Raw genomic sequence first — 24,873 nt, forward strand, 5'->3', positions numbered from 1 at the left:
GCTATATCTTATTTTCTCAGAGCCCCACTATCTTTTTTTGGGTAGATAAGAGTATAAGCCTGAGACTTACTACATGGCACCTTAATGCCATTTATGTATCTTTTTATCCTTTTCTAGAAATGGCATATGTCTCTTACCCACAGCCATACTCTTATTTAGAAAAACCTCTTCTCTTAATTAGATCTAATTATTTAAAATGCTAATCTAAGCTAATTAGAATATATTATCCATAATTAACTTTATAATTAAATTTGTAGTTAAGGTGATATTGTCTATACTATTACAGTCCTATTGAAATCTACAATCTAATTACAATTTTACACTTCCTAAATCCTAATTGTATAAGTGCTATAATTTTATTTTTAGTGTGTTATTTATTTTCTATTAGTTTACTATATCATTATCTGGTATCTAAATCCAAATATCAAAAGCCCTGATTTTTTGGGTATTTACTAACTCTTTTATATATAGAATAGATAAAAGATAAATATGTCAGAAAATCAGAAATATTGAGATTGCCTTATTTATACTGTCATATTTAGGTTACCGGGTAAAAAAATTTAGACCTTGTAGCTTAGTGGTTTAGAGCACTAGTCTGAAGAGTGTAGATATAAGGTTATGGGTTCAACTCTGGTAATAGGCAAGTTTATTACAAAACATGGCTTCAGTTTGATTAGTAAGCTCTATACATACTCTATAATTAAATGTATAGTAATAGTAGAGAAACCATAGGAGTAGGTTGGTTAATATTTTTCCAAAAATCCATATGATAAATTAGCTCTAATTAGCTCTAATGGGACTTTATAATTTTAGGATTAGAGAGTGGTAAGCTAAAATTTTTAAATGGTAATTGGCAAGAATATAGCTATATTTATGCTTAACTATAGTTAACTTAATATAGAGCTTTTCCCTAATACTTGCACATACTCACATTTATACTTACCACTCCACTCCTATACTCACTTTGACACTTACCCTTGACACCTAGATTATTATTAGCTATCACATATCTACTAGTTGACTATAAGTACTCAACTGTCTTATCTACTTATAGCAGTTCCAAACTCCTCTTTTTTTGCTACTCCCTATCCTCTTATTTATCTTTTTTTAAGCTTATAATATTATGATATTATCCTATTATTTCCATTCCCCATCTAAGCCCTCTAAGTGTTGTATACTATCCTATACTCTTCTACTATTGCTGATTAGGCCATAACAGGTTTTGGATATTGTTATACCTATAATGTAGCCTTATGCTTATTAAGCAGAATAAGGTACGTGGGCATTGAAAGGCTATAATACATTTTCATTAAAGTTATTTATTATAGCTAGGCAAGCTAAGCTAGCTCTATGCTGCCTAGGCTCACTTAGTATAGTTTGGCAGAGCCCACTATTTCAGTCAGTTAACCTAGCAAAATTTCTGTGATTTTGTCCCTATCTAGCTTGCTCTTACCTCAACATTCACTATATTTCTTAGCAATTATTTTTTTGTATGTATATGAGTCTTAGTAAACAATCTATGTATTTTTTTTTTGCCTTAGAACAATGCTGTGAATTAAAATTAGTGACAGAAGGCTCTATTATATCTTGTAAAGGTGTTGAGAATGGATTTAGAGCCATTTATGAAACTGAAGGATGCTAGGATAATAGTGGTATTATTGGAATCTGTCCCTATAGTATATAAGAGTGATGTAGGGCTGAGGTTGAGAGAAGTGGGGGCCTAAATGAGGATGCCATATACAAAAAAAGAAGGATTGTGTCTGGAGTACTAGCTAGTAGTCTATACTCTTGTGAGCAATAGTAACAATAATACAATGTATAGTGTATAGTGTCCACAATCTATACTTGGATATGTAGTTGCTAGACACTGCTAAAAGCAATAGAAGGGAAATGCTTAGCTCTTTTATGTGAGTTTGATATGGCCTGATGTGAGACCACAGTACTTGATTCTATTTTCAGGCACTTTGTTGGCAATAACACATGTATCAGTAATGAAGCTGCTAGGGTCTTAGAAGGGTCATGGACTAAGAGAGGGGCTGGCAGCAGGGCCTTCACAATAGATCAGATTGGCACAGTGCTGGTTATTTAATCCAAGAAAAAGAGGAGAAATCTTAGGACCATATTTTGGCCAGAGCAACTAGTCTAGAGTTAGGTAAGTCTCTATTAAGATAGATGAGAGTGGTTTCCAAAGAAATATGAATTTGGTAATAGTGTCATTAGAAAGAATACACACTGGTATTATATAAAGATGATCTGAAGCATTATGTGCAAGGACCAAGTCATGCCAGTTCTGAAGGGTCTTTGTTGTGTCAATGCTTGGCCATCCAAATATAGTCTTCATTATATCATCTAAAAACTAGTGCCTCTTGATTCCCAGGCATGTACAATCCAATAACATTGGCTAGCATATGTCATAGCATGGCACAATGGGTTCTGTCAAGAAAGAGTCTGGAACAATGGTTAGTATTACTATGTGCACCATAGGGTCTTTCCCAGGATAAACTGTGGATAAACCCCTAGATAATAATAAGTTTTTATTTGGGTTTGTCTGAGGAAATTACCTAAATAAAAATTTAAAGTTTATCTAAAGTTTTATTCTAGGATAAAACTGTAACATAATATTAAGCTTAAGCTTAAATATTTTCTCTAAGTTTGGCCTATAGTAAATCCTAGGATAAAACTCTGGATAATCTTTAACTTTTATGTCATAGGACTTTTGTCGCACACAATAAAATGCAAAAAATGCCATATAACTTTATTAAATGCCTTAGTAGTCATTGTAGTTATTAAGACTGTACTTGTGCCCACAAAAAGTGTTTGAACACCATCACGTGAAGCTTCTATATAAGTTGCTAAGCCTTAGTAGTCTTAAGAAATTCATGCCTCCTGCTGGAACCACTGAGTTTACACCCTCAAAAAGAGGTTGAATCCTTGCTTTGCATGATCTTGGACACTCATATCGAAAAATTGCTTCCTTAACTGGTGCTTCTGTCAGGGCATGCTATTATACTGTCACTCGCAAGAACCAATTCCATACCCAACATAGTCTCCCTCGACATATCATTGATGGCCGCACACAGCACAGGGTCCTTCATGAGATCCGTACACGCCGTCTGGACCCTTATCCCATCATTTCCAAGCATGTTGAACATGTAACATCCCGACAAGTTTGCACCATAGCAACTTCTGCTAGCTATCACCACCGAGTTGCATGTCGCAAGCCCTTTCTATCACCAGCAGCTATCCGGAAATATCTCATTTGGGCAAAGGAGAATATGACAAGGGATTGGAATGAGGTTATCTAGACTGATGAGGCAAAGTTGGAGTTAGGAGAGAGGCCAGGGCACAGAAGAGTGACGAGATTACCAGGTGAAGAATTTCTTCCTAAGAACATACAGCCAACCTTTAAGAGTGGTTGCAAATCCATCATGGTATAGGGGTGTATTGCACATAGTGTGAAAGGTCCACTGATCAAGCTGGAATTCCCACCTGCAACTATGAGTGAGAAGGGCTGAAGACAAGGTGGAGGCTTGGGTGCAAAAGAGTATGTTGCACAGGTTCTTGAAGGGCCTCTAAAATTTTTTTCAACAGGATGGAGTAGCAGCAGATACATCTCATGCTTATTGTCAAAGATGGAGCACTAGCCCACACAAGCCGCCTCGCAAAATCTGCTCAGTCAAAGTGAGTATAGTAAATACAAGCTCATAAGGTAAAGTAAATCAATATCATGCTAGGACTGTTGATGAGCATGTACCCACACTAGGGTCCAAAAGAGGTATTTGGAAAGCTTTAAGGAGATACCAAACAGCACTATATAAGTACTGAAGATGCCAACTCACACCAAACACAGTTGGTCCCTACCTAACTGACCACAAGCCACCAAAGGACATTTGGCAGCACTTGGATCAGTTTGCCTACACTTCATGTACTTACCATAACCATATAGGAGTGTTACAATAGGTGGCCAGTAGTCCATATCAGCCAACATTTAGAAAACCACTCTCTTGTATTAAGCTCTAATTAGTTCTATTTATGCATAATTATGAAAGATTAGGATTAGACATTTTTAGCTTATACCCCCCCTAAACCTGTTCTAATTAGACATAATTTTCCTAAATTAGGAATTATTAGGATTGATTATAACTTGAAATTTCGGAAAAATTATAATAAATCAAGCATCACAGTTTTCATAGCCTTCTTATAGAGTCATGTCTATTAGAGCACTAGTTCAATACCTAAACACAAAATATACCTTATAACAAACTTGCCTTTTGCCAAAGTTAAACCAACAACCTCATGTATGCAAGCACCCGGGACAGATGCTCTAGCCACTAAGCCACAAGGTCTAATATATGAAATCGGTAATCTAAATAAGTAGATATAATATAGGCAACCTCAATATCTCAAATTTTATTCAACATTTATCTTTCCTCTATCTAATAAATAAACAGGTCAATAAATACCCAAAAAGTCAGGTCTTTCAGCATTTAGTTTAAACACCAGCTAAGCAGATAATAAACCAATGGAAAATAAATAATACACTTTATATAGGATAAAAACAAATTATGGCACTTACACAATTTGGACTGAGAATGTGTAAAACTATAATTGAGTGTAATATTTAATGGGACTCTACTAGTATAGACAATGCTACCTGAATTTGCAAATTTGATCAAAAACATGATTATGAATAATCAAGATCCAATAAGAGAGAGGGGTTTTCCAAATAGCCACTAGTGAGGTAGAGGGTGGGGACAAGAGTATATGTATGGCATGCCTATATATAAATAAGCACAAGATTGTTGGAGGTGATCTTAATATGCTTAATGCATATATTTCCTATATGGCAGGCAAATATATCATTCTGGCACCACATACCAATATGACTGTCTTTTCCACAGCCTAATAGCTAGAGGAAAACACCAAGTTTGAGCATCTTCTGTATAACAAGGCAATAAACAATATAGATAGTGCTAAAAATTGTAATATCAATAGTGATGATGATTGTGTGCTGCACAAGATAGCACTGACCACTGTACTAATAAACAAGGTCCACAAGGCTGCATGTAGCATATTCCTAAGCCCAACCCATATGTTGTTACCTATAATGACTAGTAGCAGGCATTGGCTAACAATGACAACTTTAATGATCTTGTGTGCAAGGCCAAGGTACCAAAGTCTTTATAGCCTCTTGTGGCAGCTGCCAAGCTGCCAACAAAGTGTCTAGGGGCATCAATGCACATTTCTCTCTTTTTATGTCCCTTTTAAAAGTAGCTAGAAAGTTAGCAAAAGAGCTACAAGATAATAGTGCAGGCATATATGAAGGAGAGTAATATGCTAAAATAGTATAGAATGTGCCACATCTTTACCTTATCACTGATAGAGCAGTAGTACTTACTATTTCCTACTGATAATCAAAGACTTCTTAGTATGGAATTAGTGCTAATATCATGAAATTAGAAACGAATACAATGCTCACAGTATGTTGCTCCCAATTAGGAAATTAGACACTTTTAGATACTATTAACACTTTTAGATACTTTTAGACACTATTAGATATAATCCGGAGCTAATACAAGGGGGTGTTTTTCCAAATGAATGTGCTCTATGAGTCAGCCGGTCCTTATCACTTATCTTCCTAACTTCTGTATGGTTGTTCAAACATGATCTTGCACTATTACTTGGCCACCCTGGTTGTACATTACTTTTTCTTTATTTTCATTGGTTCTCCAATGCCTATTCCTACTACCTATGCTTAGGCAATAGATACCAAAAGGTCAGAATTTCACCATTACTGATTAACATGTACCTGATCACCTTTGGAACTTATATGGACATCTCACCTACCTTCTTATCTTCTCTGTTCACTAAGGCTTGGCGCCCATTTGACATTTATTCTCATTCCTCGTTCAATATCTTACTTAGGGGCTCTGTTTACTATAAAAAACTATACACAACTCTAGAATAAACTAGCTTTCACACTCCATAGTTCAGAGCTCACTCACACTTGTCTCAAACATTGAAATTGTCTTTGCCGACTTCTGAAAACTTGTCATCCTTGTTGTTTGGCCTCATTCACATTTGTACTTGTCCCCTCACTTGTACCCCTCTTCCATCTTCATATATTGTCAGAGTCCTATGTGATTCTTGAAGCATATAGTAGTCAATTGTGACACTATTCCCTTATTACCAATCGATTCCCCAACCCAACCCATCTGACCAAACATTCGGTCAGTGTTTGGTGCAGTCTCAGAACCATTTAGGTGCTTTAATCTCACCCTCCTTATTACTCTTCAATGTGCCCTCACTTTCTCAAGTTCTAACTAACAATTCCTTGTGTATTAGATATTAGCTCTAGCACCCTCTATATTAGAGGTTGTTTTGGTATTGTGCTTGGCACTTAGAGCCACCTCTAGTGTATCACCATAACATAGAAAGATAAAGAAAAACTATGCATAGAGGTGCTTATAGACTGCAAGGTTCTGTTATGCCATGGTTGAGGTGGACTCTAGGAGGGTAGAGGGGAAATGGATCACAGAATCTATATTATCCAATAAGCACATATGATAAAGCTTGCTGTGATATTGCACTATGGAGCTGCTTATGGTACTGTCCTTGTGGTTAATGCTTGTGAGGCATATAGTGAGGGATTGGTGAGGTCTCTATGGGTGCAGCAGGCTTAAGGTCATCATGTGATATGCTTGGGGATGAGCAAGATAATGTGAGGTAATGACTATGGGGCATAAGAAAAGACCACATCAACCTAAGACTGTAATGCTAAGGTCATAGTGGATATTAGAGGTAATCACTCTAGGCTGTAGGGCCACCCAGTGGTGTCTGGGGTACTCCCTGAGGTCAGCATGCTAGTGCTTGTAAAACTGTGAAAACAGGGTCTTGGTACTAAGAGAGGTGGCATGCTTATCAATGTTCCTTTGCTTGCTTTTTTATCTTTTTTATTTCTATACTCACTTTCTATAGGTTTCCATGATTTGTACCCTCCAATATAGAAGTATTTGGATCCATATTGCTTAGTAAAATGCAATGGGCCACAATCTCAGGTATTACTTGATTTGCAGGGATATCATGCTGTGCTTTTCATGCAGGATTATAGTACTCTTCCTGTCTGGTCCTACTCTGTGAAATGCTATCTTCCTGTCTGGTCCTACTCTGTGAAATGCTATAGTAATTTGTCTTGTATCCATCTAATATAACATCCTAAACTTGTGTTTATAGGATGCAGCACTTGATATTACCACAACTACTATATTCACAATAGAACATGCACCTACTGCCTTGAGCTTCTATATGCTATTCATGTCACAACGCACTTATACATTGAGACAATATTGTGTGAGTGCTTTGTAAATGTGATGGTCTATGCCTGGTAAGCCCTTCCTCTTTCTGATGATGCACACTTACACTGACTGTGGTTTTAGGGTTTCTGCTACAAATAATGCCCACATCTATAAACTAGAGCATGGCATTTCTCAAAATCTTTTATGGCCAGTCAGCCTTGTGCTTACCAGTGAACTTATCTGGGATGCTTTTTTTCCTTTATAGCCTCATCTGCAACAGCCACAACAAGTCTGAGGTTCTTGTCCTTAGCAATAGCTCTCACCTAGATTGTCTTTATAAAGCCCTCAAAGCCCAGAATATTTCAATGGTTTGTCTAGGACAGAAGCTATGGAACTACACATATGAGCAGTGTTGTGCCACTAGGGAGAGAAGTGACAGTATTTGCATATTTAGATCTTACTATATTAATTTTTTTTAATTTAACCCTTGTCTTGTGTGTAGATGATCTTTGTGCCATTGTTTGTGATGGCATAATAGTGGGACCTCCATGCTGTGCTTACCACAACTGCCAACAACCTCTTCCAACTCAACAAGCAAAGTATTATGCTGAGCACTTCTAGGAAGAGGATATATATTGTATCACAACTTGCAACAGACTGGCTGAGCATGGGTTCCAGACCTATAACCTGCCAGATTATCATGCATTTGAGAAATGTGGCATTAAGGAACATTCTGCCATATTCCAGCTATGAAAACACCTTGAACATTGGAAGGCCATAGTTATTGAGGACTCAATAGTGCTTAACTGCCATGGCCAGTGATGATGCCATTGAGATGAAAGGGTTGACTGTTTGTACAGAGAAGTCTGAGATAGGCAATGTTTGACTATATGCCTGATTTGGGCATTTGAGAACCCATAGTGAGCAGCTCTGTATTGTGACATATAAAGTTGTTCTCAGATAAGTGATATTTTATGGCTTAGAGGTAGTAAATGGTGTTTATGTGAGTATCTTTCTTAATTTTTTTTGCTATGTGCTAATTGTTGGATAGTTATTACTCTGCATACTATTCCCAACCATACAATCTCTTCCAAATGTCATCTTTTATAACAACAATTGACATCTCAAGCAGCATATCACAAGGCTTCAGGATTGACATTTTGAATCATGTGCTCTTCCTATTAATATCTTTCACATAAGTCAAAGCATAAAGAGTTGGATGATTTTCGTGGTCAATATTGTAACCCAGCCCTCTTTGAGGAGTTGATGGTAGGTAGTAAGTAGTGGTTTAACTCATCCATAGCAGATTTGATGAATATGTGGTTTAGAGGCTTTTATTCTATTATATACAAGATGCATAAGGACCACTATAATTTCTTCTTAGATGAGATGATTAGACAACAGAACTCTATAATTATTAATAGTCTTTATTTTTGTGGTGTCATATGTTATAAGATCCCCTATTCATACTTACTTGCATAGTGTCCCTTGTTCCGACTATACTGTGAATATGTCACAAAAACCATTGGAATTGTGTTTCAATATAAAGTAGATAAGATTGTGTCTAAAATGTATTAAAGATTAACAGAAAAATGTATCATAGAGGGATAAGGGGCATAGATGCATAAATACATAGTCATATTGTGAATACATATGAGTTACCATCTAGAACTATCCAACTCTGGCTCAGAGAATATGTCCATTAGCATCACTGGGACTATTCCTCTCCTATTCCCTACAAGATATTATCTGTAACCCTGGGGAAAACTTTGATATTGCATATAAGGCTCTGTAGATTGCAACAGTCATGATTGTCATTAGATGGATGAGCAGCCATTCTATAAGAGGAGCTCATGTTCTTCACCTTAATAGCATGCTCTTGTGAGCATTTGAGGTCTTTCTAGATAAGCAAGGTTGCTGCCTCCAGAATGAGTATGTGGTTCATAAAATCAAAGGCAGGAATTGTCTATTTTGTTTGATTGTAAGTGAGGTTGAATAATGCAATTATGCTCCAATAGAGGATCTCCTTCCTCCTAAGTCCATAGCTAATGAGACATTAGCAAAAGGAAATTGGCATAAAAGAGTAAAATAAATGCACTATCTAGTCCCTGTGTTTTTAAAAGACCCATATTCATCTCCAATACTCAACATGTTCCTGCTGTTCATTATTATGAGCAATTCTATAAGCCTGTTGTTATGAACTGCTCGTTTGATAACCCCAAGAGTAGTAGGTTCTTCCCTAGGTTGCTTATTAAGGAAGGGTAGAACAGTGGTCTCAATTGTATGTGCAGCACAGGAGCCAGGTAGTATTGCAGCTCTGTAAGTGAGGTTACAGAGGGGAAGAAGACTACAGTGTGGAGACTGTAGTGGAACAAAGGTTGCAGTGTGAGGACTGCAACAGAACGAAAGATCCTTAGTCTATTCTATGGGCCTTATATACTACTTTAGGAAAGGGCATGAGAATCCCGTATATGTACCCATAGGTATTCTCTAAGTTGTTTCCCTCTCAGAATGACTACTCTTGCTTCTCTGTTTGCCTCTTTCCAATCAAGAGGTCAAGGAGTTCCATGCCCGTGTGTGAGTAGTTTGTAAGGTGGGAAAGGATGCCCACTGTAATAGGCCTGTGATACTCGACCAGCGATGAATGATCCATTGGGAATAGATGACCAAAGATAATATCTGCACCTTCGTGTATACCTTGGGGTGTGAGGCCACCTGGTAGTTGTGATGACCCTATTGGTGTAGACTGCCATAAAGGCCCAATAAGTCATGGTTATAACAACACCCCCTTTCTACGTCTTATTCACCTGGTAGGACAATGCTTGGTAGGACAAGGCCTTGTGTTTCGTCACTACTCCATATACAATTGCATTCTTGATCCAACAATGTGTCGACTGGATGTGACTTCCAGAATATGACTGCATTTTCTGGGAGGAAGACTGACTTATGTCATTTGATCCTCTAGGAGTTTTCCATCTCCATTGAGCTGTTTGTTTGTCAGTGCATGAGGGTACCAAACCTCTACCTTGTAGGATGTTCTTTCTTCACCCATTGGATTATTTCGCCATGGGTCCCTGCCTCATGGTCTTACTCCAGCCACTCTAGAATAGCATCAAGAAAGGCATATGAATCTGAGTGGTGGTGTGGATGGGTAGGAACTCTAGTGTGTGGGTTCTAATTTGTGTCATCAATTTCTTCTTCTTTCTTCTCTGAGGGCCAAACCTCAGTGTTTCCAGGATAGTTGTCTATCCTCATGACTGGTATTTCTTCCTGACAACAAGTGGTGCCCACAGACAAGTAGGTTGATTGCATTACGAAGGCTTAGGCTTACTTCTCCAAACTACCAGCATGTCGTCCCAAGCAGTATTGCTCCCATATGGTGAGCTTATCTCCAGTTGAGGTTCTAGCCAATCCCAAGCAGTATTGCCCCCATACAGTGGGCTCATCTCTGGTGAGGTAGTATTGGCGTCCAGAGTTTGTTTGTCACAAACATGGGCCTAAAGGTGGGGAATACCACGTGTAGTGTTGGGTTTGAGGCAAGGATGTGAAGAGAATTAGACTAGAAGGGCGCAGCAAGGAGCAAGGAGAAGTCTGACTCCTTCTCCAAGACTGCCCATTAGCATGCACAAATAGACATCAAGACCACAGCTGATGTATTTATCGGTAGAGTGGGGAACTCTGCTCTGCCTCGGTTGTAGCAATGATTATGATTCCTCTACTGAGTCGCTGATCGTATCTACAGGTGGCCTCGCTGACTACGCAGGCTGGGATCCTCCGTCCTCCTCGTCTCTCCTCGTGCTCATGCTTTCCTCATCTCTTCCTCCTATGTTCTCTCTCCTATATAATATCCCTACTCTATGTGCCCCTTCCAAAAATGCACACCGTCCGCGGTGTGTGCATATACTGTAAGCCTAGGAACTATGTACCATATGAATTTATGCATGAGGCCTGGTTGCGAGCCTAGGTGGTCTGGATGCATACATAAAGGTACGAGGTTAAGAAATACTTTAAGCGAGTGTGAGAGTGACCATTTGATTGTGGGTATGGGATAATAGAAGTCAACATTATCCATCACAGCATGGAATATAAAGAAGGAAAGCCTGCCAGCATCCAACATGCTTATCTGTGTTCCTTTTCCAACATGCAATATTCCTCCTTGGTAATGACACTACGCCCAGTGAGTGTGCCAGTGTTGTTGCTAACTTGATGACTGATGGGATGATAGGTGATGCCTGTGATAGAGTGTCGGCTATACATACTCCAGGCTCGCCCTTTAGGCATGACAAAGGAAGGTCGTGCATGTTGGTTGATGATTCATGCATTGGAGGGCGATGTGAAAGTACAGCAGGGGATGATGGTTAGTGTGCAATGTGGGCAGGATATCTTGCAAGGCGAGGTGGGGCAGGTTTTAGTAAAGACAGATGTGTGGGTTGTTTTTGAGGTGGCTTTGTGTGATGGTCAGATGTGGCAGTTAAATGCTCCGGCTGTATGGGCTAGTACAGGGTTTCCGGAGGCTAAGCCTTATTGGGCTTCCGAACCAGTGATGCTGTCATCTGCTAACGGGTCCACGTAGTGAAGAAAGGTGGCTGTGGTAATGATGTGCAGATTGGGTACAGATGCATGAAGGGTAGTTCCGGTGTCCCCTGTAGCAGGTGGTCTAGCATCAGCGTCGGTTGAATGTGATAGAAGGATTGCCTGGTCCTGTGCTAAGCGAGAGCCGGGTTTGGGTGTGAAGAGTCGAAGGCAGCGGGCGCTAAATAGACCATTGATGGCTGTGCCTTCGAGGGTGGCAAGCTGGTAGGAGTTGACAAGCCGTTTGATGATACGGTGGGGTTCCGACCATTATGGTAATATTTTCTTGGATGTGCATAATGTGAGTTCAAGCGCGCTGTTTTGTACCTGTACCAGATTGCCACTGGTAAAGATATGTTCCCTAGCACGGCTGGGGAACATATTGGTCGAATGCATGTTTGTGTTTTAGGGCATGGTTGATGGTGGCTGTGTAGCCATCAAGATTTTATTGGACTACATATGAGACTTGGATAGCAACATCAGCTGCGTGCAGCACACTAGTACTGTCTGCGAGCGGTGTGTATGCCATGTTGACAACCAGGCCCAAGAGTAGTTCTTTTGGGGAGAAATGGAAGGCAGCTAGAAGATAGTAATTTAGGCAGTGGATAGCCTTATCCAAGTGGTCGGGCCATTTTCATAGAAGTTTGTCTGCATCAACAGCCTCATGTTTGTCTTCACTTAGACCTGGTGCGCAGAGGCACTTGAGAACATGGAGTCAAAGTTTGTTTGTGCCCTCGACAAGCCTGTTTACCCAAGGTGATTAGGCAGCAACGACATGGGTGGTGACTCCCCAGGCTGTGCACAGCTCACATACTTCGTGGTTGTCAAAGTGACGGCTGCCATCTGACATAAATGTTTTGGGGGCTACAAACCCACAGAAGATGTCTGCGAGGGCACCCACTGTGGTTTTGGCGCTGCCTGCGGTTTTGTACTTGAACCCCCAAACATGTTGCGAGTATGTGTCTAGGTAGAGTCCAACAGTGTGATAGCCACCTTTTCCATCAGGTAACAAGAGATAGTCACCAACAAGCAATTTGAACGGGTGTCATCTGGTGATGGGCTGGAGCAGTGCATTAAGGTGGGTGGCGCCAAAATTCTTGCACTGCAGGCATTTGTGAATGGCATTGATGATGGTTTCATCCAGCTTTGGGCTGTATATGCAGTCAGTGAGCGCCAACTTCACTGCGTCACGTCCCCAATGGCCACCGTTGCTGTGCTCCTTTGTGGCCAGTGTATGTGCCTTGGAACAGGGAACACACTCGATGTGTGCTCGCGCTCTTGTTCCACCATTCTGGCATAGTTGCCATAAGCGCTCATCCTTTACAAAGTACTCTGTGGTGCGGTGTTGTGCACGGCATCAGACTCTGTTGTCTGCAAGAAGGTCGATGTCCAGTAAAGCATCAATTACTTCAAGGAATATGGGTTCGTCTGTGAAGCAGTTGTGAAGCGTAGCGATGGTATCGGATACAATGAAGATATCATTTGCAAGGCCACCTTCAGCCTCCCAGTCTTCACAAATGGTCCAAGCGCTGCCGTCACCGGGCCGCTTTGGTAGACCTTCATACATGCGGCTGATGTCATCTGTGACAACATTTATTTTGCCAGCAATGTGGCAGACATCGACAATGTGGTGGGCCAGGATGCCGTCTCGTCAGCAAGCATGTGTGGAGTTGAGTTTGTCATTGGATAAGACGTCTCAGAGGGCTCGACAATCGGTTTCAATTTCAATAGGGAAGCCCCATATGAGGTTGGAGAACTTGTCAAGACCAAATTTTAGTGCGGCAAATTCAAGTAGGAACAGCTTGTAGTTTCTTCTGAATGAGAGGTGCATTTGGATGCAAACACAATGGGGTAGTGTTTTTTGACAATTTTTCTGCCAGCCAGTTCCGTTGTGAATTCCTGTGTCAACACGGCACCAAAGCCTTGTTGGCAGCCATCAGTGGTTATGATGAAGGGAGTTCCATCGAACACCAGTTTGCGCAGTACAGGTTTGGATGTCAGGGCTGTTTTCAGGTTTAGTAGGGCCAATGTGTGTTTCCACTCCCAGGTGTTACCGAATGTGTGTTTCTGCATAGCGTGTCAGTATGTGGGTTTTGTATAGTATGGTGACAGGGGCACGGCTTTAAGCAGGTCGTGCAGTGGTCCCTTGAGACATGCATAATTCTGCACAAGGTCACGGAAGTGTCCAGTTAGTCCAAGGAATCGGCTGAGCGCCAGTGTGTCATGTGGTTGAGGCCATTCAGCAATGGCTGCTAGTTTAGACAAGTCGGGTGTGACACCTTTCTGTCCTACCATTGCCAGCGAAAATAGCTTTGGACTGGAAAAGCAGGGTTTTGCTGGCAGATAGGGAGAGTTTCCATTCATGGACACACTGGAAAATGCTGCGAAGATTTGCCATCATGATGTGAAATTTGTTGGCAACTGTTCCACCGTCATCGACAAAACGTTCCATGATTTCGGCTGTTAAAAGGTCATATAAGTGCATAGCTGTCATGTGAGCAAACGTGAATGGGGTGCCTGTGAGACCAAAGGGCATTTTGCAGTACCAGAAGTGCCCCCGGCCTTCCACGTAAAAAGCTGTATATGGCCTAGACTCCTCAGCAACCATGCAGGCATAAAATCCTGAAGCAAAGTCGAACACTGAAAGCCAACGGTGTCCGCTGAGGCACTGTTGTTTGGCACATATATCACCTTGAGGCATAGGTACAACTTGTGTGAAGTTGTTAACCTCGGCAAAATTCTGGCAGATTCGCCATTTCTATTTGAGTGTGTTGTTGGGTTTCAAGCATGGTCTGTCATTGGAGATGGTGGATTCAGCTAGGTTTCTAGATGCAATAAGTTGGTCGTTGACCAACTGTCATATCTCGTCTAGGGTGAGGCCACTGGTTTCATGGGCTTTTTGGGCTAGTATGGTTAGGGAGACGGCTTTGACTTTGCTAGGGTGGCATGGGGCAATGATTCCAGCTGCTAGCATTTCATTAAGTTTTTTGTGGAACCAAGGTCGTTGGGGTGGTATTAATGGCCGCTGTCGTACTTTGCAGCTGAAGGTAGCATCAGCGGGGATATTCAGGCGGTGGATGGCATTGTCCACTAGTATGACCTTGGCTATTGATAAGTCAAAGCAGTCCGCAAATTTGATGACCAGTTGTCAAACAGCCAGCTGTTCATCCAGTGTTAAATCTGGTCTGACGTGAATTTGGTCCAATAGGACAGCTACTCATGCAGGGTTTCGTGGCTCCATTGTGCATGTAAATATATTGGCTGTGGCAATATGGCCGGTGTCGACGAAGACATCCTGTGGATCCTTCCCTGATATTTCGGGAGTGGGAATCTCTAAGGAGTAGACTGGGTCAACGCCAGCCAGCAGCTTGGACAAGGATGTGGGCATTGGTACTTCCCTTGCGGGGGATGCACAAATGTCCCCCGTTAAGGTTACGCACAGGGCTTTTTTGTGGTTTGAGCGGCTATGAGGTTGCGTTTTAGTGATGATCCGAATGCTGCTTTTCGTCGGCCAGATCATGTGGTGTTTGGTGTGAATTTGTTGTCATGTTCGGTGCGTGGACACTGAGCGGCGCATGTGTTGAACATGTTTTGTGTATGTTGTTTGGGCAAGTAAAGATAGGACGGAGCATTCAGTATGAGTAGTGTTTTCTATTTGAGGGTAAATAACAGGGAAAACTCCCCTCAAGGGGGATTTCCCATCCCCCATTGCATTTGCGTGTCTCTCCACAGTTGGCCGTTCCGTGACCTGTTGTTGCTTCATGTCTTTATGTAAGAGATTGGGCAAGATGAGGGTTGCAGAGGCTTTCTGGAGGTGGATGGTGTCATCTATATAATCGTGCACCGCGCTGAACGTGCAAAGCAGAGGTTTGCCAAATAAGAACTCCCAGTCTCCATCATTGTGGAATACCTCAAAGGAGGCAAAGTGTTGTAAGGTGCTGAAACGAACTGTTCCGTACTATGTGGCAAGAGAGGGTACAATGGTGCCATTTGCCATGCGTAGATGATGCTTGGAGGGTCGCCAGCCATGGATATTGTCCTTGATGTGGTGGTAGAGTTTTTCGCTCATGGCATTGGCGAGAGTGCCATCATCGATCAGGGTGCAGAATATACATGTGGGGTGGTTGGAGTCTACAAGGGACATTTCTTATATGAATGGGCGGTACGTTTGTTGATGGTTGGGAGGTCGCATAGAATACAGGTTAATCACATTAATTTGTTGTACTACTAGGACAGCAGACGTGATGCGAGATAGAAACTGTGCATGCTTTATTATCCCATCCCCCGGCGCGGTGGCGGTGCGTCTGAGGGCTTGCCCACTCTGTATATGGATGAAAGGTTTTGGGGTCGTCTGCTAGCTCCTTATGCTGACAACCCCTCCCCATTTCCCTGTTCATCCTCATTGTGCACTTCGTCTTTGTAGCCACCTAGGTGGACCTGTCCCAATTCATCGGTTATGTAAACCAGGTTGACGGCGGTGGGCAGGAGATGGTTGGTAATGGGTGCTCGTGTAGTACCGAGCTTGCAGCTGCATAGGGCTCGCCAGATGACTTTGTTACGGGGTACTTGCATCCCAGATAGGTGAGGGCACATGAAACTGCGGTGACCATGTGTTCCGCAGTGGAAGCACTCTCCTGAGCACAGGCCGGCTGTTCCTGGTCACATTAGGTAGGGGTTTGTGGCAGATGGACGTGCGTATATCCATGTAACGCCATCCAATCGCTGATTTGGTGCTTGTATAGTTCATTGCCATTGGCAGTCAGTGGGTGGTGCGGCAATAAATCGAGCAGGCGGCTGAGGTTGTGGTGTTTGTCCCTAGAGAGGGGTTGCCTCTCCTGTAGCCATTGTCCCTTGTTAGATGACACAAAGATGCCTATGTGGCCATCTTTGGTGAAGGCGTTGGGGTACCCACCAGGCATGCATGGTTGCATGTGAGTCTGGGTGCAATACTGGGTGGTGGGAACGTTGGTGGAATGGGAAGGTTGGAGAAGAGGATGGGCTGCAATCTGGTGGTGCGGGTATCAGCGGCAATTTGCATCATGGCGCACATGCACGCTTCATCCTTTGCTTTTGTCTCCCTTCATTCAATGTGATCGAATATGGCTTCCACATTGACGCTACATATGGCTTTTGTGAAAGCCATCCAGTCTGTGTGGGTGAACCCAATTTCGGACTTTAGGACATCAGGAAGGTGGCAGCAAACAGGTTGGATGTACGAGAAAGATGTGGTGAGGCCAGCCTTCGTGACGAGCTGTAGGGTATTATTTGCCCATTTTACGTGTGTCCAGACTTCAATTCCACCGTCGTCAATTTTCTTGCCAAGCTTGTCCTCTCAAAACCTCAATTTCAAGATTTCATCCTCATACTCTCCTTGTTGTTTCGTGACGCGTTCTAACTTCGGCCATCTTTGCAAGAAGGCCACTTTGAACACTGTCCAATTGGCTGTTTGCGCTGTTGTCAGGTTATTAAACCATTCATCTGTGTCGTGTCCTGACTTGACATAGAATGGGAACCTATTGATGGCGAGAGTTTCATCGGTGTCAAAGTAGATACGTTGAAATGTGCGAAGGAAATTGTGGGGGCTCTCTGTGACTCCTAGGTTACCGGAAAACGGTTTGACTTTTTCTGTCATGGCTGTTCTGTGCGCGGGGTTGTGAGGAACTGGGGCAGTGGATATGGTGGCTGTCGGTGCAGTGACTGTGAGGAGTGGTAGCGGCTGAGGTGCGGTGTGTGGTGGGATTGGAATTGTGAAGGTCGGGGGAGTTATTGCCAGAGGTGCTGGTAAATTCGAGCGATGCTGAGTCGAGGGATATGGAGGTGGACGGTGTTGATGGTAGTGTCAAGAGTAGTGATGTAGAATGTGGTGGCTGAGCGGCTGGTTGGGATCACTGTAGAAATCTCCCTCGGGAGTCTCTGATTTGCAGAGGTGTGGTGTTCGACGGTTGGTTCAGGCTGCTGTTTTTGGGGTTTGTTGTGGCCAGCGTGGTAACAGGCTGTTTTATAAGCTGGGTTAGTATCGGCGGTTACAGGGATAGTGTATCAGTTATCGTGTAGTTGTGAATCGTGCTTTCATCACCAAGATGGAGTGGGGAACTCTGCTCTGCCTCGGTCGCAGCAATGATTATGATTCCTCTACTGAGTCACTGCTCGTATTTATAGGTGGCCTTGCTGACTAAGCAGGTCAGGATTCTCCATCCTCCTCGTCTCTCCTTGTGCTCATGCTCTCCTCATCTCCTCCTCCTATGGTCTCTCTCCTATATGATATCCCTACTCCATTGGGTTCGCGAGATATATATTTACAATAGTAGTTTAAACGTCATTCCGAATGTTTGCTAGTTTAACGTTGTGGCAGACGTCCATAGTTTAAGGTCATTGCGGACCCATTAGGGTGCCCAGCACTGCCCAATAGTTTATATTTTAAGGTCGTTTCGGACCTTCTTCATCATCAACATGGAATGATCTGTAAGAAAAGATGTTTCTGCATGCTGGAACATTCATTGGTTATGTGCGGGTCATCAACTACAACTCCTGTCCAGTAAAGAGCATGTAGTTTATTATCATTGCGGACGTGGTAATACCTGAATTGAGATATCCACCACACAATCCTTATTCTTGAAAGGATGGTAGTTGAATGTCATTTCGGACATAGTGACATCTCTGTGATTAAGATGTTACCACATGATCCCTATACTGAAAGGGACAATAGTTTACCATCATTGCGGATGTGTTTTGCCACAAATATTATGGCAAAATAATGCCTAGTTTAACGTCATTTTAGACATTATTATCGCTGGGTAATTCCAGCTCCAACACGATCCCTAGAACAAGGGGACAGTAATTTAACATTATTTCAGATGCTCGTGTTGGCAGAATAGACTTCCCCAAATGAGTGGCCAGCTCCTGTCATACTTCCGTGATATGAGCCAAGGGGAGTCATGTGATCTAGCCCGTCCAACTAGATTCTTGACTTGAGGCACATATCCTAGTTGCCTCTTGACTAGGTCTTGGAGCGGAATTCCTTGTACTTCGACTCTAGGACTAGACTGGGTGTGCCATGAAGAGATGCGTGCTCTTCTACATCCCCAGACCCCTTACTTGGATTTGAACCAAGATGACCTAATGTTCTTTTATCAAAAAGCGAGTGAACATCGCAGCGCTTTAACTACTTATAGGCAGGGTTCTGCGATGCGGGTCCTCCTGAAAACCCGCGCTTCACCAGAATACAACCACACTCCATGGGTCAATGGTAGTTTAATATCATCTCGGACGAGGGTAGTTTTCCGTTGTTTTGGACAAAGACTGGTTTGGCGTCATTGCGGACCCTAGTAGTTTATAGTCATTGCGGACCAAGCCTTTGGTAGTTTTACATCGTTCCGGATGTGGTTTTGTGGCCTCGCATTTCCTTGGGGAAAGCATGTTTCAGTAGAGGTAGCCCAGACTCTACTATCTCATACGTTAGCAGTTAGGATCCCTTAATGCTGAAACGATCTTGTAAAACTGGAGATCTAAAGTGGGGCGTCCAAACACCAGTCAGATCTTGACTGTGAGGGTTCACTTAACCAAGTTATGCATCATAATTATTCATCTTGGCTTTGGACTTGTACCAGTTATGTAAAAGTGTCTTCGTTGTACCAAGACGAAGAGCCGGCTTGTTGACACCTAATATGAGAGTAGTCATGTGGAGGGTTCCCTAATGCAGAAAAGACCCTGTAAAACTGAGGATCCAAATGGGACACTTAGTGCATCTGTCAAATTACTCCTTGACAGTGAAGATATGAAAAATCCATGCGTATGTCATGCATGAACTATGCCCACCAGTGTGCCACGTTCTACCATCCCAAGAACATGGGCTTGTGGTTAGGTACTTCCCCTGCCTTCTTGTCTTTTCATAGTTTTAAGACATGCAGGTCTGATAGTTTAGACATCATTCCGGACATGAGGTAGTTTAATATCGCTTTCAGATGAGGGCATACAGTTTAATGTCATGAGGGACGAACCTAGTTTTATGTTGTTGCAGACAAATTAGTTTTAGGTTGTTTTGGACCTTTGTTTGTCCTGGGTAAGGAGTTCCTCAACTTCCTTACCCCCTTTCGTGCCTTATTAATGTCCATTAATAATCATACCCTTGATACCTGTTGCCTCCTTTGTCGGGTCAATAATAAGGGTCTGTCTCATTATAATTTCCCAGGTTGTCTAGAGCATCCTAGGCATCGAGCTTGGATTGAGTCGAGAGGCAATTTCTTCGAGCCTCTGAATCAGTATGGCAAGTTCTGCGGCTACTTTGGCTATTCTGTCCCTTGTCTGTACAAAGTCGATGATTAGTAGGAGGCATTCCAGACTGGTGTTGAACACCCCTGCTAGTATGCATTCCGCATTGGAGGGTTGCCTGGGTTCCTTGGTTTCTTCTTCCTTGGGTTCTTCGATAGATGGGCGGTTTCTCCTCGTTGGTATTTCCATGGGATAGGGGAAAATCTCGTATCCTGTGAGGGGAGATGGTCGTGGGATTGCCATCTGACATACAAACCTCTTGTTGTCACAGAGGAGGGCGTTCCACAACTATGTGGAACCCCTCTTGGATTTGGTATAGCTGCGGGACGTTTTCCAATGCATGGGGGTACATTCCAGGTGATGACACAGAAAGGGTTGGTTCTGACCGCTTGGATATCTCCCAACTCCCCTAAGAAGAGGAGAGCTAGAAGGAGCTCTTGGTTGACATATTGGGTGAACTCATCCAGGTAGATGAGGAGGGCTCGTGGTCGTCCATCATTGTCCTCATACCCAGATGCTGTGTTAGGGTTGGTTTGGAGGGCAAGTGTTCTGATCTGTAGGCTTGCGCTAGCCAACTGTCGTGGTACATTGTTGTTTTCATTTCCTGGTTGTTTGCAGAGATGATGTTCTGCTGTAAGAGAGTGTCCATATATTGTTCCAGTTCTCCAAAGTGAGGATTTGGACGATGGGTAATTCTTCCCATGGTGCTGGGAACTTGTCCACTAACCGGTACTGTCAGTTTTGTAATTCCTGGTAGAACTGGAACTGGGTCAGTCGCCCCATTGCCTGGTTGTTGACCTCCACCTCTCGCATGTAGTCCCAAGGGACTTCCAGTTCCAGGAGTTGTCGTAACTCCAATAGAAGGTGGAACTTCAGTTGTAGGTCCGCTAGGACCGCCATTGTTTTTGTCATAAGTACCCTCATCCCATGGTGCATCTTGGGAACTCCTCCTAGATGGTTGTTTATTAGTATGAGTCCACTCCCTTTCCTTGAACTTGGCATAGTCCTTGGCATCGTTGTCTGAGAAGTTGTTGAGACTTTGGGTGAGGATAGTGATGGTGGTGTTGGACTCTGGTGGTGTTGGGCTTGTTCCTCTGTTGACATGTTTGATGTCTAGATTGGCAACCATAAGGATGATATTGGGGGAGGAGTTTCTTGAGGGAGATGAGGCTGTGTTGTCATTGTGGAGGAGCATTGGTATGCTGAGTGCCAGGAGTGTGGAGTGTGGGGATGTCTGGTATGGGGCACTCTTGTTGCCCTTTTTATACCCTTTTTATTAGAGTGATATAGGACGAGGTTTATTGGGGTAATAGTCATGAAACTCCCTTAGGGCTTCTTCCACTGTCCCTTTTAGGAGGGTGTAGGGTTCCTAGGTGTTATCGGCCTCTAGATATCCTACTTACTTGACCAAATACTTAGTTCTCTGTCCTTGTCGTTTTAAGTCCAAGATCATCTCTACTTCATAATGCTCTTCGTCATTTAACACCTCTGGCGGTGGTCTCATGAAGTTTTCTCCATATGCTTCCATTTCCCTATATTTGGTAAGCATAGTGGCATAGAAAACGGGATGGATTTTCCATTGTTTAGGAATTTGCAGTTTATATGCCAGGGGTCCCACTTTTGCTAGGATTTTGAAAGGTCCATATCTCCTAGGGGCAAGTTTAAATTTGGGATGTGTCATTTGGATATGGGTTCCTTCGAGCCATACTTGGTCTCCTTCTTCCCATTGGGGAAGTTTCTTATTGAGATCCTAGTCTTTGGCATATTGACTTGCCATTTTCAGGCTGGCTGCAGCTTTTTCTTGGACTTCTATGATTGTCCATATGCATTTAGCTACCATGGATACCTTTGTCTCTAGCACTGTGTTTGCTGAATATGGGTGATTGAAACCATAGAGTACTTTGAACGGTAACTTTCCAGTGGCAGAGTGTTTTTGTGCATTGTGCGAGAATTTGGCAAACGGCAGAAGGTCCACCCAGTTGTCTTGGTGGTAACTATAGAACATTCTCAGGAATTGTTCAATCTCTTGGTTAACTTGTTCTGTTTCTCCATCTGTTTAGGGATAGTATGCTGTGCTAAGAGCGGCAGTGATACCTAGCCATTTCCATAGTTCTCATGTGAACTTGGCTGCGAATTGTGGGCCGCAATCGGACACTATTTTGGTTGGTAATCCATGTTGGTTGAAAATGTTATTCTAGAAGAGTGTGGTTATTTCTTCCGCCATGATGCTTTTCTTGCATGGAGTGATGACTATGCCTTTTGATAATCCTTGATCCACCACCACATTTATTGAGTTGAACCCCTTGCTCTTGGGCAGATTGGTGACGAAGTCTGTCGAGATGAACCTTTAGGGAACATTGGTGCTTTCTAAGGGGTGAATGGGTGGTCATGTCCTATGTGTCAAATTCTTCATGGATTGGCATATAGCACATCCGTCCACATAATCATGGACAAATTTGGTCATGTTCTGCCACCAGTAGTGTCATTGTACCATTTCTAAGGTTTTGGCTCTGCCTGGATGTCTTACGGCTGGTATGTCGTGGTGTGTCTTGACAATGAGCCTTTGGATAGTGTCATCTTTGGGGACACATATGTAGCCGTTTCACCTAGGTCTCCCTTTATTGCCTATGGGCCTTCTCATAGTAATTTTGCAAGGGCTATGCCCATCAAAGCATCATGTTCTGAATGCAAGTGTCGGATGAGGGAAATAAGGTCTGAGGATATGATTTCCGTGGATTTTATGTGCACTGTTTGGTCTTGTTTTGCTTTGGTTTTGCTTGCCTTATTGAAAAGTTTGGCTGGAAGTAGGATTTGAGCTTTATTGTCAGATTCCACCCCCTTACTTAGGTTTGGATGCCTGGACAGAGCATCGGAATGATTGGTTGCTCCCGCTTTATAGCTGAGTGTGAAGTTGAATCTGCTCAAATAAAGGCTCCAACAGGTGTGTCTTCAAGATAGATCACACACTGTTTGGAAGTGTTCTAGGTTTTTATGGTCTGTCCAGATCTCGAAGGGATGTTGTGCTCCTTCAAGGTAATGGTTCCAGTATTCCAAGGCTTTTACAATGGCCAAAAGTTCGTGGTCATGGACATCATAGTTTTATTCTTCAAGGGAGAATAATCCAAAGAAGAATTCCACTGGGTGCCAATCACTGTCTTTGCCTTCTTATAGGAGGGTGGCTCCATAGGCAATCAATGATGCGTTTATTAAAAGTCTGTATGGGTGCATAGGATCCAGGTAATTTAGAACAGGTTGGCTAATGAAAGCTTTCCACAAGCGTTCGAAAGCGTCTTGGCATTTTTGAGTCCAGTTTCATTTTTTGTCTTTCTTGGTAAGGTCATGTAAGGGGTGCGTGATGAATGAGAACTTGTTGATGAAGCACCTATAAAAATTTCCTAAACCTAAGAAAAAGCAAACGTCTCAAACTGTGCATGGGACCTGCCAGTCTTTTATTGCATCCACTTTGGAATCTTCCATTGCGATGTGATCTTTTGAGATCGTGTACCCCAGGTAGTTGAGTTTCTCTTTATAGAAATCACACTTTTCTAGTTTTAGATAGAGGTCATTGTCACGTAGAATTTGGAAAACTTGATTTAGGATGTGGATATGTTCCGTCATAGATTTGGAAAAGATGAGGATGTCATCCATATATACTGTTATCTTTCAGGCCGTGATGAGTTCTCAGAAAATCATGTTCATCATGGCTTGGAAGGTGGCAGGAGAGTTAGTCAAGCCAAAAAACATCACTGTGAGTTTGTACGAACCTAGGGGGTGATGAATGCAGCCTTCCACTTGTCTCCTTCTTTGAAGCGTATATTGTTGTATCCCCATTGCACATCCAGTTTGCTAGAAATTGTGGCCCCTTTTATTATGTCCAGTAATTCTTGGATTAATGGCAGGGGGCAGACGTTCAGAATGGTGTGCGCATTTAGATGGTGGTAGTCCTATACTGGCTGTGGTTTTCCGTCTTTCTTTCCTATAAAGAAAAATGGGGCAGCTATAGGTGATGTAGACTGGCGAATGGTTCCCCTTGTAAGGTGTTCCTTGATGAACTTTCCTAGTTCATCGTGCTTCTCGGGGCTCAAGGTATATATCTTGGGCTTCTGGAGCTTGAACGTGGGTTTTAGATCAATAGCGTGGTCCCAGTAAGTGTGTAAGTGTGTTCCAGGAGTCACTGCAATTTTCGTTCACTGAAGATGTCCAGGTATTTATGATGTGCTTTGGGGACGCTTTCTTTCAAGTTGGTGATAATGATTTCATCTTCCAGGTCTTGATTGAAGCTGGCAAATCCTGATGGTTCCGGGGCCAATTTCCGGATAACCAGTTCTTCTGTGGCAATTTTTCCTGAGGGTTTGTCTGGGATGTTAAGTTCTTGCCTGTTTGGTAAAAGAGATGGTTCAAAATTTGTTTGAACACATTGTTTCTCTTCTGCATATTTTCTTATGTCCTATAGGAGCCATTTCCTTTTAAGATAGGCTTGTAGTTAGACACCAAACATCCTGCTATGGTCGCGGAGTCCAATATCCTCTGATATTCTTTGGAGGTGTTCAAGGCATTGTTTTTCTTGCTCATTAATCCACGGTTTATGATGCAGTTCCTTGTGTGTTAGCCGACCACTGTTTGGTGGTTCTTCCCTTGTCCTAGTAAACCTGTGTGGTTGCTGGCACTTCTGGGGATACCAATCAAAGTGTACTTCATGTTGTCTCCACTTGATGGAGGGATTGCGGTATTTCAGCCA

At 42.7% G+C, this 24,873-nt stretch overlaps 8 protein-coding genes across 8 annotated transcripts; 4 read left to right on the forward strand and 4 right to left on the reverse strand.

Moving 5' to 3' along the window:
* Positions 1-3,149: 3,149 nt before the first annotated feature.
* On the forward strand, positions 3,150-3,305 carry HETIRDRAFT_45526 (uncharacterized protein; the record flags this gene model as incomplete). The annotated part of the gene is made up of 1 exon (XM_009547512.1): positions 3,150-3,305. A coding segment is annotated over one exon (156 nt), but the record flags the coding sequence as incomplete, so codon positions are not given.
* A 4,982-nt stretch (positions 3,306-8,287) lies between these two features.
* Positions 8,288-8,494, forward strand: HETIRDRAFT_168976 (uncharacterized protein; the record flags this gene model as incomplete). Its single annotated transcript, XM_009548340.1, has 2 exons — positions 8,288-8,298; positions 8,347-8,494. 2 exons carry the CDS (start codon positions 8,288-8,290, stop codon positions 8,492-8,494), a joined length of 159 nt encoding a protein of 52 aa, XP_009546635.1.
* Positions 8,495-8,579: 85 nt separating this feature from the next.
* Positions 8,580-8,777, forward strand: HETIRDRAFT_318718 (uncharacterized protein; the record flags this gene model as incomplete). The annotated part of the gene is made up of 1 exon (XM_009548341.1): positions 8,580-8,777. A coding segment is annotated over one exon (198 nt), but the record flags the coding sequence as incomplete, so codon positions are not given.
* A 2,659-nt stretch (positions 8,778-11,436) lies between these two features.
* On the forward strand, positions 11,437-11,868 carry HETIRDRAFT_115651 (uncharacterized protein; the record flags this gene model as incomplete). The annotated part of the gene is made up of 2 exons (XM_009548342.1): positions 11,437-11,472; positions 11,521-11,868. The coding sequence occupies 2 exons, from the start codon at positions 11,437-11,439 to the stop codon at positions 11,866-11,868; spliced, it is 384 nt and encodes a 127-aa protein (XP_009546637.1).
* A 714-nt stretch (positions 11,869-12,582) lies between these two features.
* On the reverse strand, positions 12,583-13,434 carry HETIRDRAFT_122912 (uncharacterized protein; the record flags this gene model as incomplete). The annotated part of the gene is made up of 3 exons (XM_009548343.1): positions 12,583-12,610; positions 12,971-13,197; positions 13,231-13,434. 3 exons carry the CDS (start codon positions 13,432-13,434, stop codon positions 12,583-12,585), a joined length of 459 nt encoding a protein of 152 aa, XP_009546638.1.
* A 296-nt stretch (positions 13,435-13,730) lies between these two features.
* Positions 13,731-13,940, reverse strand: HETIRDRAFT_244556 (uncharacterized protein; the record flags this gene model as incomplete). Its single annotated transcript, XM_009548344.1, has 1 exon — positions 13,731-13,940. A coding segment is annotated over one exon (210 nt), but the record flags the coding sequence as incomplete, so codon positions are not given.
* Positions 13,941-14,724: 784 nt separating this feature from the next.
* On the reverse strand, positions 14,725-15,012 carry HETIRDRAFT_318592 (uncharacterized protein; the record flags this gene model as incomplete). Its single annotated transcript, XM_009548345.1, has 1 exon — positions 14,725-15,012. A coding segment is annotated over one exon (288 nt), but the record flags the coding sequence as incomplete, so codon positions are not given.
* A 5,048-nt stretch (positions 15,013-20,060) lies between these two features.
* On the reverse strand, positions 20,061-21,330 carry HETIRDRAFT_427239 (uncharacterized protein; the record flags this gene model as incomplete). Its single annotated transcript, XM_009548346.1, has 3 exons — positions 20,061-20,347; positions 20,392-20,702; positions 20,723-21,330. The coding sequence occupies 3 exons, from the start codon at positions 21,328-21,330 to the stop codon at positions 20,061-20,063; spliced, it is 1,206 nt and encodes a 401-aa protein (XP_009546641.1).
* Between the last annotated feature and the right edge of the window lie 3,543 nt (positions 21,331-24,873).

The sequence above is a fragment of the Heterobasidion irregulare genome (genome assembly GCF_000320585.1).
Source record: "Heterobasidion irregulare TC 32-1 unplaced genomic scaffold scaffold_05, whole genome shotgun sequence".
Taxonomy (NCBI): domain Eukaryota; kingdom Fungi; phylum Basidiomycota; class Agaricomycetes; order Russulales; family Bondarzewiaceae; genus Heterobasidion; species Heterobasidion irregulare.